This window comes from Triticum aestivum, chromosome 5D, assembly GCF_018294505.1.
Source record: "Triticum aestivum cultivar Chinese Spring chromosome 5D, IWGSC CS RefSeq v2.1, whole genome shotgun sequence".
NCBI classification, from domain to species: domain Eukaryota; kingdom Viridiplantae; phylum Streptophyta; class Magnoliopsida; order Poales; family Poaceae; genus Triticum; species Triticum aestivum.
The window spans coordinates 191,106,689-191,123,372 of NC_057808.1; the positions used below are offsets into that span (position 1 = coordinate 191,106,689).

General features: G+C 41.7%; 1 protein-coding gene across 3 annotated transcripts; it reads right to left on the minus strand.

Moving 5' to 3' along the window:
* Window positions 1–6,244: 6,244 nt before the first annotated feature.
* On the minus strand, window positions 6,245–15,666 carry LOC123120024 (tRNA pseudouridine synthase A). 3 transcript variants are annotated; one of them, XM_044540033.1, is made up of 11 exons: window positions 15,309–15,666; window positions 12,674–12,730; window positions 9,966–10,043; window positions 9,671–9,724; window positions 9,375–9,457; window positions 9,055–9,154; window positions 8,913–8,975; window positions 8,509–8,787; window positions 7,701–7,761; window positions 7,459–7,599; window positions 6,245–6,781 (listed from the first exon to the last, which is right to left on the minus strand). In XM_044540033.1, the coding sequence occupies exons 1-10, from the start codon at window positions 15,597–15,599 to the stop codon at window positions 7,499–7,501; spliced, it is 1,167 nt and encodes a 388-aa protein (XP_044395968.1). In that variant the 5' UTR covers window positions 15,600–15,666; the 3' UTR covers window positions 6,245–6,781; window positions 7,459–7,498. The 3 variants fall into 3 exon arrangements, with proteins under 3 accessions (XP_044395968.1, XP_044395967.1, XP_044395969.1); XM_044540032.1 differs by having other exon boundaries at window positions 7,455–7,599; XM_044540034.1 differs by lacking the exon at window positions 9,671–9,724 and having other exon boundaries at window positions 7,455–7,599.
* Between the last annotated feature and the right edge of the window lie 1,018 nt (window positions 15,667–16,684).

A 16,684-nucleotide genomic window follows, 5' to 3' on the forward strand; every position in this document is an offset into this window, starting at 1 on the left:
GAAATACTATCTACTACTATACTGCTTCACCCCTCTTCGGGGAAATCCAACAACTCCAACACAAGTAGCAGCTGCCAGAACGCATTTCCATGGACATTTTATTTTCAGCCTTGAACCAGAACTCTACCAGAGGGGGAAGCCATCTTCATCAACACCAATCTCGATCGTCTCGCTCTAAGATGAGTTGTGGGTACTCCACCCCTGGACTACGGGCTCATGGCACTAGCCAAAGTTGTAATCTATCCATCTTGATGTGTTTAGATGTTCAATACAATAGCCACATTAGATGTCCTACATGATTATGGTTTATCTGATGTATTTAGAGCAGTGATGTTGATCATGTGATGAATTATTTCTTTACGTTCAGATTTATGTGCGGCATCTTGTTTGATCTATAGATGTAAAATTCTTTCCAGTTGCTCGTCTACTCCTGGCAGTTTAAATCGGATATTGGTAGTGGAATAGGTTAGTATTATATGGGTTCCATCTTGCAATAGTAGCATTATCGAAAGTGCAAAAGGCTTGTATAAAACTGTTGCCACTAAGGATTAAGGTTTATTAGATGGATCACTGGAATCCCATAAACACAATAGTATGTTATCTTGCTAAATGCAATTACCTGTGTTCACACCCAATGTCCAGATTGTGCAAAGGGATCTCGATCTATGGATGGGCTATTCAACTATCAGACGTGGAGAGGATGTTGATTTAATAGTATTACGGACATACTTCCTATATAGAATAATCATGTTCATATATCTCGCATGATCATGAAATACTTCATTGTGCACTTTTTGACATGATGTTACTTAACACACTTTTATGCTTTGGAGAGTTTATACTTTTTTTGAAAAAAAATCCCCAACTTTACTCATTGGAAATAAGCAATACATCATTTATGAGGATCGATACAATTTCCATTAAGGGTTCCTCAAACCAATTAGATTAGAAGTCAAAAAAATCTAGCTAATCTAGCGAGCTCGTGGGGAAATTTATTTGCTTCTCTCTTATGGTGCTCAAATCTAGTAATAGGAAAATCACAATAAAAATAAAAATAATCATCAAAAATTGTCGTCGCCGCTCCCGCAGACCTCCTCCTTACTTCATGGTATGAATCACCTCCAGATTGTCCGAGTAGATAATAAGATGGTTGCATCCCGTCCTTTACGCAAGTGATAAACCAAACTTGAGAGCCAAAGCTTCGACCGTCAGTTCATCCATGCAGCAATCTATATTCCCATTGTCCCCAACGATAAATCTACCTTTGTCGTCTCTTAATACCACCCCCATCGTTCCCCTAAGCAAGTCATGGTGAAAAGAAGCATCAACATTAAGTTTAACAAAACCCACTGGAGGGCACGGCTAGCCCCTCTTTTCATAGAAACCTTTGAAGAGTAGGCATTAACAAAGTTGGTATTAAGGGCTAGAATCCCCATAGACATTTGGGTTGCATTCTGGGTTGTCTCCTTGTGCACCAGTTTCCGCCTTTCCCACCACAAATACCAGGCTAAGATAGCAATCATTTCATGCACATTTTTTATGACCCATAATACACAATTCATGATCTAACAGAAGAAGTAAATACTCCAGCACCGCCTCACCACCACGATTGACTTCACTTTCTCTTTCAATGATATCATCCAACCCCAACCTTTTCCAAACCTCCCTAGCTCTGTTGCTGAGACATAACAAGTGCTTCGTATCTTTTGGGCCAGCAGAGCAAGGACATATAGGCGAGATTTTCATATGTATGTTTGCAAGCGTAACACGACATGGGAAAGTCCCATGTAGCGTACGCCAGATAAAGATTTTAACCTTTCTCGGGAAAGATAATTTCCATATCGGGCTCCAAATAGGATTAAGTGTTTTTGTCCCATCACGTTCATGTGTCTCAGCTTACTTCCATGTTGATAGTCCCATTCCACAAAATATGCAAACCGAACTGAAAACATAGCGTTCTTGAAACAGTGAATACCGTGAAAACCCATCCCGCCTTGATTTTTAGGGACACACATTGTCCACCATGTCATCCAGTGCATCCTTCTCTGGTTCTCCTTGTCTCTCCACTAGAAATGCACCATCACATCAATAATTCCTTTGCAAAAAAATTAGGAATCATCGAAGAGCTTATACTCGGTTTACCTGTTGGGATCTACGGTAGGGTGCGTCGACTGCAAATTAAAATTTTCCTATGCGCTGAACAACCAAGAACATTCTACGGAGATGGATCACAGATCGTTACCACTACACTGCAGTGCCATGCAGCGAAAGAAGAGTTGGGGCAGCGTGTCCGCATGGATCGTCTCCTCCTTGTCTGATCTCCCTTGAACAGTCGGTCGTTAGATCCCACGTTCGCCGGAGCGGCGCAAGTGCACCGCCTCTAACGGTATCCGCGTGTGCAAGAGGAACACCGTGCGGTGAACTGCTTAGGTCCGATCACACAGTCGGTGGCGAGTGGAGGTAGCTAGTTGCAACACATGCAAAGCCCTAGTGTCAGCGTCGAAGTGATCAATCGAATGAGTATGTCGCACCCCCACTTTATATAGGCATTCGTCACGGGCTCAATACTTGGGCCTCGCATGGATCCTAGAGCCCAAAGTATGTTCGGCCTGGATCCAAGTCCGAGTAGGATCACTTCTGACTCTGGAGTCGGACCGGGCCTCACAGGTTCCTTCCCTTAAGCGCGCGACCCCTTAGGTTCAAGTCAGCTTGGTCGCAGGTCGGATCATCTCCGACCTGCTCGGCTGATAGCGGCCTCTAGCAAGGCGTGCCGACCACCAAGTAGACAATGAAGCTGGTTGGCGAACATGTACAACATCTCACACTTATGTTCCCTTTGCCACACGTTATATGTTGTCGGGCTCAAGGCGAGTCTGCCATCCTTGTGATAGCTCGACCTCTTTCTCATTTCAGTGATGCCGACCACAAACCGAATTATCTCATAATCCTTGTCGCATGGCCATGCTTATCTTGGGCGGGTCACACAAGGGACCCAGAGTATATCTCTCCTGATCGAAGGGGCGAATCCCATCTTGCTCGACCATATCTCGCAGCATGGGTCTGGACAAGCCCAAAACCTACCTTTCTAACTACCCAGTCATGGAGTAGCGTTTGGTCGGCCCAAAGCAGGTCTATCACCATCCCGAGTACATGCGCCAGCTCGGGTCTTAGGACATAGAATGTATGTTGTACTAGAGACTCACAGATGACATATCGTTGTGTCTCATAGTTGGGTCTGTCCAACTTGGACCTTATCTTGACTCGGATCCGACTACGTCGAATCCGACCAGTTCCTTTCAAGTCCATATTATTCGGCTAGCATCCAATGATCCATGGCTAGTGAGACCGAGCCATCCACCATGTCATATGCTAGTCTAGTCGGTTGCGCGCCCACACAACCCTTTCGACTAGGGACCTTTTAGGACGGTCATCATACAATGTATAGTTCCACAAGCAAGTCACGTACTTGCTGATACACATCATTGATAACGTACAAGGACTATCTTTATTCATAAACACATAGGAATACCATCATACATGATTGCCTCTAGGGCATATCTCCAACAGTGCCTATGAACCCCGGTCCAGTTTTTAGCATAAGAAACACCTTCCAACACGTTTTACATGTTTTTTATTCCGAAAATACAAAAAATAATATCTACCACATTATCTTTTAATTGCTTTGTGCAACTAGCAAGACTCGCAAGTGCAAGATACCACATAAGATTGATAGCAAAATTAGGTTTGATACCTTGGTTTCTCACTGAGGGAAAGCTTGCTGCTTGCTACAAACTCCTACAGTGAGGAATCCAACAAAGCTAACCACCGTTAGCACTCATCAGTTGTCTGGTCATGGGTCCAATTGGCGCTTGGGGTGTTGGTGTAGGATCCATGGGGATATCCATACACTGGTCCACACCATAGTACTTATCATGATTATACTGCATTATGCAAGAATCCATGCATATGGATTAGGGAATCTGGTTAGTGACAACTTATATATTTAATCTAAGCACCGAGATTCCGGCATCATTCGCCAAAAAAAGGGAGATTCCGGCATCATTAACTCTTGAAGACCCAGGCTAGGGAATCTGATTTTATTTTATTTATGATAGGGAACTGGGATAATTTTCTGAGTCTGGTCCTTCCTAAAGAAAAGTATAAATTTATATGATTAAGAGGATCCGTCTACGTACTAATGATCTTATATAAAGCAAAAGAAGCTTGACATGACTTAGGTGCGATCCATTAAGCATGGCACTATCTAAAAAAGGCTTTTATACCAACATAAAAAAAGGGGGAAGGGGGGATTGTCATCACATCATACAGGGAAGATGTCTTAATTACGCAACACAGAGTCATCACATCATCCAGGGAAGATGTCTTACTTACGCAACACAGCAACTATGAACATTCTTTTCTATGCAAAAAAAAACTATGTATACTCTTTGACAAAATTCTGCACACCATATGTATGGGTGGCAAAATGTCCACAATTCTAGCTGGAGTTGCAACACAGCATCATGTCCCGAGACAGAACCAATTTCCCAAAATGTCCACAGCTCTTGGCATGCCATTTAGGTAACTGCCCCAAGAAAGAACCGCTTTTTATAATTCAGGGAGGAGTGCACAGCTGACATGGAAACCATTCAAGAAGTTAATCAGAGTAGGCTCCTTTGTAGCCTCATCATTATCTTGTCGATTAGTAGTAGCTGCATGGCCTTAATCTTAAACTAGAAGTTTGTAGTAAGAAAAATAGGCCCGCTAACTAAAATTTGCAGCAAGTAAATAACCCCCTAAATTATCACAAAGAATCTTGTAAGTATTTGTGTAGATCTCCCCTCAAAAAAAGTTTTATGTAGATCTAAATCGAAAGCCAACCAAAGGATTTGCTATTTGCTAATCGATATTTGTCTAAATCTACAGTATGAATTAGTACATGTGTTTTTTACAATATGCAAAGTACGCCAACTGATAATGAAAGCATAGAAAATATGTATAACTCTTATTTTTCAGATTTAGCACGGGGCCAAAAAATTAAGGTAAGAAGCCAAGCCTCAACGTTGGCTACAAGAACACGAGCCATTTTGTAAATCTGAGATGCTCCAATGGGTGCAATCCGCGCTGGAAACCTATACTGGGCAAACATCATTTTTGGCCACATGTTGTTGAACCAATCCCTAATACCGATCATCGATCCACAGTCTGCTAACTATACACACAGGTCATCATCGACACTTTGCGGAAACACAAAAAGAACTTGGGACTTTGTTAGAAAAAGAAATGAGTCATCGTGGACTTGACACCCCCCAAGAAAAAAGGTCTTCATCATTCAGGAGACAGGAGCCAAGCCTCTGTTTCTTAAGCTCTCTTTTGCATTGCATGCCTTTCTCATACATAAAAAATAGGTTTTCATGGGAATTTCATTTCATTTACTTTACTTATATAATATACTGTGCGTGACTCTGAAAGGAAAGCGTAGTTTGCCGGGTGTGGGGCCCTGGGGACGCGCCAATGGGAGACCGTCCGGGTCCACTCCGATCTCGTGTGAAGATTGGCGCTGCTTTAATCCGAATCTCCTTTTTCTTTTTTGATTGAAATCAATCTCCTTTGGCTTTTTTTATATAAGAGAGTGCAGCGTTCTGTCGTACGTAATTGTTTGAGGTGCCGGCCACTTGGTGGGTGCGTGGTGCGCACAGACGTCAAGGCACTGGCTGGCTCCTTGGTTGAGATTGGGGCAACTCGGCAGCTCAGCTTGTTGCGCATCGGTGCATGGCGTTTTCATCCGCTCCCAAGTAGCCAAAGAGAAACGTCAGCTTAAACAACTTACGTTGTGAATCCAAGGAAGTAGCACTGTTGTGCTTATTTGAGCTAGGGATCATGGTGTAGCCTACTAGGAGTACTAGATAGGAATCATGGCAGAGATGGCCATATCTTACCAGATTCGCTAAGACAAAATTTGCCTCATCTACACCGTACCATTGCCTTCCCAAAGGGCGGCCAAGCTCCTCATGGCCAACCTGACTGTCTCATGGGAATCCTTACTGAGATGCAAAGAAATGACGAGCTCGCGTCATGTTTTCGTTAAGCATATATTGGATAAAGCAAAGTGGCCAAGAAAGCTAATGAATGAGATATGCATTGAGAGAAGTATTTCAGATCCAACTATTAAAGTCCAAAGAAAATGACCAATTAATTAAACAAATATACATACCCAAAAAGGGACTCGCCATCATCAATCTCATAAATGCCAAATACTCCCTCCGTAACAAAATATAAAAACGTTTAGATCACTAAAGTAGTGATCTAAAGAAATATAAGAGCGTTTAGATCACTCTCTTATACTCCCTCCATTCCTTTACGTAAGGTGTATTATTTTTGTCACGGTGACCAAGACACATAATTATACACATATATGAAGGGCTAACGACAGAATTACGAGGAATTAGAAGAAATGCACCTTACATTATGGAATTTTATCAAAAAAACAAATACACCTTATATAAGGAACGGAGGGAGTGTTTCTTTAGAGGGAGTAATTGTTAGTGCGCAAAAATTATTCCCGATATGGATAGTCATTCAACCCTCCATTCAGGTATCCAGAATGTTACTCGGCTAACTATCTGACCCTCTTGATGCAGAAACTCACTACAATAAGAAATGCATCTCACAAAAGTATATTATGGGAAACACATAATTCTGAACAAAAGATGACAAGCCAGGTTCCTTTGTGACATCTTCTTTCAACACTTCATTTATCCATTGATTCGAAAAACTTATCCTGCAGATAGAAAGGAAGCACATGTATGAATTTCCATATGCGGCTTAAGTGCTTAACATAAGGAAACTGAAAAAAACAATTCATTTGTAAACGAAAAGATCTCAATGTAATTAGTTAAGAAACATGACCCTTCTATTACTAAAAATTGACAAGTCGCTAGCAACCATACTAAACTGCATATTTTTTAGATCTCTAATAGAAAGAGAAATTAATTAAATTCCGATAACAGCATACTTTCTAAAAGAAATCAAATTGTGCTTGTACTATAGCAAATTACCAAAAGAAAATAGGGAAATGCATGTGTACATGCACACATGGGTATATAAGCTATCCCCACCATCCAATGTCATAAAGTTGCTTTCAGACTGAAGATTTAGCCTAACTAAATTAGTGTGAACCGTTTTGTTTGAAGAGAAAATTCAAAACATGCAATATACTGAATGCTTGACCTGATGTGTGGCCGCAAATAATTCTTGGTCCGATTGGATGGTAAAATGTACAATAAATGTCACATCTTGGTGTGTAACCACACAGTTGTGATGAAACTCTAAGCAGAACATTCACAGCTAGGTGACTTGTATCATTATTATTTCGCCATCACTGGGATAGTTTGGAAGTTGGAATCATGCAGGTGTACAACAGTACCAATTTACATAAGCTGGATTAGACATACCTACATATCCAATAGCTAACAAAACTCAAGCTCAAAATCACTCTTTAAACAATCGGGTCATATTTCACGTTGTCAAGGTAAAGCCCGTAAGCAGGTGCCATAGGAGGTGCAGCAGTCATTGTCTTTGCATCCAGAATTCTCTCCACTGCATCAAATGTAGGTAGACATATCAAAATAAACATTTTAAAATTTCACTTCAATTCTTGGTCCATTAATCAAAAGACAATACTAGGTGAATGTTCAAACCATCAGCAGTTGTTAGATCTCCTATTCCAACAGCTTTCAGAAGACCGACCATCAATCTTACCTGCATTCAAAAATAATCAGTCATCAGGTTGCAGCAACATCTAATAATCAAGTACTAATAGCAACTATGACAGATACAAAGTTCTCTAGTGATAACATTTTCCTCACTAAGAAAAACATGTTCTTACACAACAAACATGATGTTTCTCAAATCCATTTATCTGCAAGCGAATTATAAATTGCTAGGCGTCCTTCAGCTTACACCATACTTTTGCCATTTTGCAATGTCATAGAGCACATTTTTGCTACCATGGAATAAAGTAGGAGCTGCAAATGCTTAATAGTACAACTGGCCTTAAACACCAAATGTGTTTATCAAGAAATGGCATGTGACCAGTTCGAGACAGCGTTTGGCTACTCCCAGGGAGCATAGCTGAGATATGCCTGTTTTTGGGACACTTCTTTAGTTGATTACACCTATGCACCTAAAGCTGGATTGCATTGTAGTTGCTCCTGAAGATACGTACAGTAGTAGATTTCATGCTTTACATCCAAATTTCTTCACGAAGAAATAATTATCAAGAAATCTGAACACGAGCACTTGTATCTGTTAGGCATTGGCACAGATCCCAAAAAAACAAATCTTGATAGCACTACGGAAATTAAGAACATTGTTACACTGAGAGTAACTCTCAAATATCCCTAAGAGAAAGAATAGCTCTCAAATATATCAATGGCACTTCTATATATGCTGCTTTTTAAAGATTTTCTAGGCTCTGGAAGTACCCTTCAAAGAAGATGACTTAACCTGGTGGTAAAGGAAAGACTGTGCCCTTGCAGTAACAACAAAGCAGCGGTGCCTTAATCTCTTTCCAAACTCTTGCCCATTCTCGCATACTGATTTCCCACTAGTAGTACTAGAAACATCAGATCCTTCTCCAGAAGATCCCATGAGTGATGCCCTTGAATAAACAAGAGACCCATCTGGTGATTCCATCTCTGATCGCTCTAAGCTTGAAGGAAAAAACATGACAGGAAATACTTCTGTAACAGTAAGCTCATCCAAAGTTCTCACTGGAGATTTTGCCTGTAACAATAATCCGTCCATATAAACACAGTGGATGGTCAAATCCAAGAAACACTGTGCCTTTCTGCACTAGTATTTCTTGATGAACTCTGCAACTGAGAGACAGTTAAGAAGCAAAACACCACCTGACATCCAAATGCTCGAAATGAACTGAAATCATGATGCCCAACAAGTATATTGCATGCTTTCTGAACAAAAACCATCATTAGTAAACCCAGAAACATAATTTCACATCAGAAAACAATTAAGTATGGCTGGAGACCTCACCTTCATAGCTTGTATATTTAGATCCTCAGGTATGTGCCAAGCCGAATTTTTCTCAAAGATTGACGGTCGCTCAGGCCCAGAAAGTAAACGATAGTGATACCTTCAACAAAATTAGTAGAGCAATAACACCCTCATAACTTCGAAAGGACAAATGGAGTTGTTTATAATCAAGTTACCATTGCTCACACTTAGAAAATAAAGCATAATAGGAGGACTCAAAGTTATTAGCCTTTTAATAAATAGTTTAGGCATACGAATGGAATAGTAACAAGATAAATTAGAAGAGTCCCTCATATTATATTGTAGATTTTGCTACCTACGTGCGCTCTAGAGCTTTGTATCTAGCATGGAAATCTGGTGCAACACAACGAACATCAGTCACCATTATGTCACCTTCATTCTTCTGCAGGAAAAATGTGGATCAGAAATAAATATCTACTGCATGAGACTGGTCAAATTATAAAATCTGGAGAACTACATAAATCATTAAGTATAGGTCAAATTATAAAATGTGGAGAACTACAAAAATCATCAGCAGGCACGTGTATGTTTATTCAACTAAAGACCAGCTCAACCAAATGAAAAGCACTATTAGCTAGAGTAGGTCAAAACATACATGTAAAAAATGGTTCACCGCGCATTTTACAACTTCAGGGTCATGAGGTGGCAACTGCAAAAGGGGAAAAGTACATCAACAAACAGAACTAGAAGTGGTATAAGAGCTCTAAAGTGCATACACTTGTTTTAGGTAGTATTCATGGAGATTCTATATCTGACATCAAACCCATGAAGGACATAATTTAACATGCAGCGGGCCAAAATGTGTCTTGATATAAACAAAGCATACAATTAATAGTTTATGCATATCCTCAATGTAAGCCAGTTGGAGAGAAAATTGTATGCATACAAACCACTTCACCAGGCTTCCTTTTACTTATGCGCTCCACATCAACATGACAAACATTTGACAAAGCATGAACACCTGCATCCTGGATTAGCAGATAAATCTTTAGCTGCATATAACATAATGTTGTAAATGATGAATTATAGATGGGCTTTAGGCCAATATAAACAATAATTCCTGGAAAATCTCAAAGGCCCATGTGGGGTTTCATGACAAGGTGGTAAGTTTAGTGCCATCCCGGATTTGGAGGAGTTGAGACCAACATATAAGGGATTCTCTTCCACATGCTATTGGAGCTTGAGAAGAGGAGTGGTACACCCGCGCTCCTCCTCAGACGCCCGCCACACCTCACCCATGTTGTGTTTCATGAACGAGCCGTGTTAGAAATAGGCTGAAGTAGAGAAGCAGAGAGGAGCTGGGGCTGAACACAGAATAGTTTTATTTCTTGGAGTTGTGCCTTGTATTACAGCTGACATCCTGAACCAGTTCATGTGCTAGGCATACTTGTTGTTATCGTAGATGTTCCTGCTGTGTGCTTAGTACATGCTCATACTGCTATCATCATGATTTATTGTAAATTAAATTAATTGGAAAATTGCTAATATTCCCAACAGTAAATAACAATTATCGTGGTATCATGGTGATCTGCCCTACTACATCCCCTAGCCTTCCAAGCTCGATTCCCCTTTCGAGGTAGTCGATGGCTATTCACAGCTACCACCTTAACAGAAAGAAGAGGTTGGCCCGCAACACAGGAAAACACCTGAGTATACACCGAGGCTATATAATACATTGCGGATCTGCCGCCATTTTGAAATAAGTTAATTCTATTGATTTGCTGTACAAAATACACATAAATACAAATAACTTAAACAAACCAAGGGTATGCATGCAATGCAACTAAAAAAACAAACTTCATTCCTGGCACGTACACTCAACTAAAGTTGCATAAAAATATAACTAAACTATGAAACTGTATAGTCAACTTAGAGCAACACACAGAATATAAATGTAATGTTTACAAAACATAAAATAGAATTCAAATATACGTTATTGAGCATACCTTTATTCACATCGAATTATGATTTTGCAGATTATAAATATGTTCTTTAATTAAGCAGCATTATTAATTTTTAATTATATTCCCAACTTTGAATTTAAAATTAAAAAATGAGACATCATTTTTTGAATTATTAGTCTATGGTGCTAATTTTGAAGGGGAGCCTTGGCGCAGTGGTAAAGCTGCTGCCTTGTGACCATGAGGTCACGGGTTCAAGTCCTGGAAACAGCCTCTTGCAGAAATGTAGGGAAAGGCTGCGTACAATAGACCCAAAGTGGTCGGACCCTTCCCCAGACCCTGCGCAAGCGGGAGCTACATGCACTGGGGCTGCCCTTTTTATTAGTCTATGGTGCTAATTTTAGTTCAGTACATACCAAGTATACAGTATTCCAAAATAATTGTCCAAAGGCATAAATAAAAAAATGAATGGCATGGCAGCCGCTATCTGGTTATCCGCAGACGATTACAGCAGACCAGGGGCGGAGGCAGAGGGTGGACAGGGTGGGCTGCGGCCCACCCTGAGATTTTGGTTTGACCTGTATACCATAGGAGAATAGAGATTGGTCCGAGAAAAAAATAAAACAGAGCCCAACTAACAGCTAGCAGACCTAACCAGCATCGGACTGGACACTGGAGATGTGCAGAAGCCAGCCGCCCAGCCCATCATCTTCAGTACGCACTTCCCAATCCCCATTCCCAATTTCTAATTGAATCATTATTAACTAGGAGCTGCTGTGTTTATAAGTATATTTCCCAAAAAAGTATTTTGACTGAAAAAATTGGCACTGTATGGCTTATTTGTTGTAAAAATATCCAGCCCAATCTCTGTTTGCATGACATATTTGTTGTCAAATTTTTTTATAGGCGGACCACCCTGTTTCGAAATCCTAGATCCGCCACTGCAGCAGACCATTATTATTGTGTTAGCTGTGATAGAGAGCGTTTGGGCTTATAGCAGAGTTGCAAGGGTAAAAGCCTAAAAGGACACCACAGTGTCACTACGGCCTCTATTTAGAAAATATATATAGATCTCCAAACGTAAGTAACTACCAAAGTATGAGAAAAGTATTCCGGCAAACTAAGGCTCAGTTTGGCATCGAGGTGAATTATGATAATTGGTCCGTTTGTCTAACCAGCTTTTCCCTATTTACTGTTTATTTAAAAAGCTTTTTCCTAATTCCATGGCTAATTTCTCAGCAAAGCACAGTTCAAAACAGTACACTGGACCTAAGAGTGTCATAGCATTTTGCAAAAGCATGATTTGAACTTGTTACGCAATCAGCCTAGACTCTCTAGTAACAATAGTCTTATGAAAAAATAGCCTAGATACCTAATAATTCCAACTGCACCATAATGTAGATCCAGAGACTTATAGAATAGCAAATGGCCCCTCGTATATTATATGGCATGCAATGCAACATGCAACATTCATAAAAAGATTATCTCTGACTAACATATGCAACTAATTAACTCTACAACTATGACAGATTTCTAGGTATATAAAATAAATTATTGCTTATTGCATCACTGCTTCTATAAAAAAAACAAATGCACAATTTGTTTAATCGCTATCAGAAAAATTGCAGATTCAACAGCAAGAAAAACAAAAGAGAAAAAAATTGTTAAATATTGCGTTAAAGCATTTTGTACAATACCGTTCGACTAGAACAGAAGATTGAGACTGGCTGCCCAATGAATTTGTGAAATGCCTCCTGAAATAATTCAAAAACATGAGCTGTCACCGAATCTATTATATGTTTACTACAGCTAAGCAAGCTATAGCAGTAGGGCAGGAAGAGGCAGATACTTTAATTCGTAATTTGCTGCACATACATATACATGTATATAACAGTATTCAAATGATTATGTATGCCACCCACAAAATAATAAAATAAACCTCCTTATTCTTTACAATAATCTTATCAAGGAATATCATACCATTCTTCACAATACTATGCCATTTTCTCCTTCATTCTATCCTTTTATTCAGCAACCTATAAGAACTTATTTCATCTAGTGATTTCTTCTCTTATCTATACCATGTTCTCCATCAAAACAAAGCATGAAATCAAAAAAACTATTCATTTATTTTTGCTGCAACAGTCTCTAAGGCATTTTCCTTGTCAATGCTACCATCTAAAATGCTAATTTGCACTCGAACTGCTCTGCTACATACAAAGGAAAAGCACACCCATAGAAATGGAACACACAGGATTTTAATGGTATATTATGAATACTACTAAATCAGTTTGCTTCAGCCTCTCCTATGTCTTATGCACCCTATTATAGATATTGGGTCTCCAATAGCAATGCATCAGCAGCATCTTTGCACAGTTAACATGGTTTAAGAGCTAAGATCCTCAACTCCAACAGTAGCCACCACCCAGTACCCACCCACTATTGGTTATGGGCTTATGGAACTGTCGCCAAATAAAAAATCCATCCGATGACAGCTGCAGGCATGTACAATGGAGAAAGGTAAAATCACAACATTTGATCTTGCAAGTACAGATGGTGACAGGAAGAACTGTTCTTCATGACTAGAAGCATACTGACAGCAGACTTGGCACTGCGTGGGGTAAACTATTCGGCTGTAACAGCATGTTAGAGGTGTACGAAAGACAACTGATATGAGTTGGTCCTTGCTAATGTAGGCCCAAATGACCAATTAGTACATATGTTCAGTGTTGGGTGTGAGATACGTATATACTACTCCCTCCGTTCCTAAATATTTGTCTTTCTAGAGATTTCAAATGGTTACCACATACGGATGTATATAGACATATTTTAGAGTGTAGATTCACTCATTTTGCTCCGTATGTAGTCACTTGTTGAAACCTCTAGAAAGACAAATATTTAGGAACGGAGGGAGTATATAGTTTGTCTTGGCTATTGTGGCCTGTCCAGTATCAGTTTACCCCATGCCGCCCATTACTATCATGTATATATATGAATTTATGTACCCTTATTTCTGATGCAATAGGATGAACCATGAATTACATTCAAGGCTGTAAATTTGCTAATTTTCATGCAAGGCTGTAATATCCATTCTTCCAGGAGAAAATATCTTTTAATATAAAAAACTCAAGGCATAACCAAAAGAAACAAATAAAACAGTTCAAGTGTCATAGAATTCTCCTACTGTTACATTTGGAGTCCAACTATTCATCTTATGCACAGTTTACCCCATGTATCTCCAGTTCTACCTCTATAGCTTCCAGCCTTGTGTATATTCAAACAAAGGTCACAATAAGGACATACACCAGAGCAGTCATACTACTGTTTACTGTATACTACTCCCACCGATCCAACCTTAGTTCAAAACTGCGACACTTATTTTGGATAGGAGGGAGTACTGTCTACTGTATGTACCGTACTTATGCAGATACCAATCCATCAAAATGTGACAAATCTGTACGCAAGTAAAATAAGGAATATATTACGTGTCCCTCTATAAACATATACATTTTGTTGTACTTATATGAGATTGCCGTTGAAAAAGAAAAACAGGAAGTTCAAACAACATATCTGTCAGGCCCAGCGTATCTCTGAACCTACACAACAACGAGCAACACTGAAGGTTCAGTTAATGGACAGCTCAGATATCGGCAGCGGCTTAAGTCAAGATTAACAGCTCCCATTCATCCAGGAGTTACCGTTAAACAGTTTACTTTCATTCACTTTAATACCGAGCTACTGTTTACAGCTCAGTCGCTTGTAATTTCAAACCCCTTTATATGCGGTGCTGGCTTAGCGTAGATGATCTTCTTCCGCTCTCCATCTCACCTACCTCACGAATCCTTCTCAGGGTGTGACAAAGATATCCAGAGCAAGGCTATCCTTGGCGGCAAAACAAGTAGGGAGCAGCGGTGGTTCGTGATCTGGTAAAAAAATCCCACCCTCCTCTCCCTTCTCGCGGCGGCGGCAGCATTTGTGTGGGAACAGCAGCGTGGGCTCATTCGGGTACAGAGTGAGCGTCGGGAACAGGTTTGCATACAAACAATTCGTTCGCTCTGAAATCCCTGGTTCGATCTAACTCCGTGTGCTTTTCGAGACTAATACAACCTCCACATTTACTACCTATACTCACTCGTGACAGAGGATTCACCTTATCCTACAGCATTTGCCCACAACCCAAGGGATATCTCCCACAAAGACCTAGCAAATGTTTCAAGTTACGCGTAGAGTCATGTACAGATGTGCCACCCGAATATCTCATGGTAAGCATCTCTAACGACATGAATTTAAGTTATCGTTATGATTTCCCAACTCAAATTATGAGGATTTTACCTTGAGGACGCCTACGACGGTGCGCTGGTTCGGCTGCTGCTGGGAACCGGAGAAGCGGGTGCCATCGTACTCCACGGCGACCAGGTATCGCTGCGTCCGGGAGAGCCGTGCGCCGGCCATCGCCTCGCTTTCGGCGCCCGCCTCTCCGCCGCTGTCTGCGTCCGCCGGCGAGATGTCTGACTGGGAGAACCGCTGGAGTTTGGAAGGCGGCGACGGGTCGGCAAGGGAGGGATCGAACGGGCGCTTGGAGCCAGTGGCGATTTCAGCGGAGTCCGAGCTGGCGGCGCTCATGGCTCTTGTGGCGTATGGAATAGCAAGCAAGGGTTTTGGGAGGTTCTTCCGTCTGCACTCTGCAGCAGACCTGGCAGGCCGGCACGGCACGGCATGGACAACCCAAGCACGCTAATACGCGAGCCGGGCCGGGCCGGCACTCGTGCCAAGAAAACGGGCAAATCGCGCCTTAAGTTCCGTGCTAGGCCGGGCCATTTTCTCTTTCTTTTTCTGTTTTTGCACGCAAAAAATCTGCGCCACGGATAGATTTCTTTTTTATCGCGAATACACATTCATTGATAGAAGAAGAAGATTGAATACAGGGTATGAACAACACATGCACAGACGACATGGTGCCCGGAGCAAAGGGACATGGGGTGCTCAGCCCAAAGAAAGGAAAATAACAACACGGCAAACTCTCCTAGCCCTGAGAAGCAACTCGAACACAGTGAAGATAACCAGCGTCCAACTCCACCGTCGGGAACGCCGCGAGCGAGCAAGACAACGCCTTCAAGAAGGGGAACAGCGTCAAGACGCCGTCGTCGTCCAGTCCAGAAGCCCGGACCTAGGGTTTCCCCTGATGCTCGAAGAGGGGCTAAGACGGAGACCATGGCGGCGCCTCCAAGAAGGGGACGGCACCCGCGGGTGTCGCCGCTACCAGCACCAGTAAGCCGAGCAGGGATTTCTCCATGGTCTTTGTCTGAGCAATCTCAAGCCACCGGGGCAGAGTGGAGAAAGTTGAAACACATGTCGAAGTCGCCAATCACAGGAGGGAAGCAACGCCCATCGCCGAAGCCGGCATCGGACGTCACCGGGAGAGCGAGCTACAAATCCGGCAGGAGTAAGAGCGACACGAAGAGTTGAACTGGGTTGGGCGACCGGGCGGAGGGAAATTCGGCGGCGAAGGCGAAGGGGATGCAACGATGGCCGGCAACGCGGACAGCCCAAGATCCGGAGATGAGCGCAGATCCGGGCCACCGGGGCCAAAACCACCGGGACCCCAGCAAGCCCAAGAAGCTGGAAGAGGAACGCAGCTCCAGGAACATGTCAGGTCTAGAGCCGTGCCAGCGTCGACCACAGGTAGCCAGGAACACAGGAAGGGGACG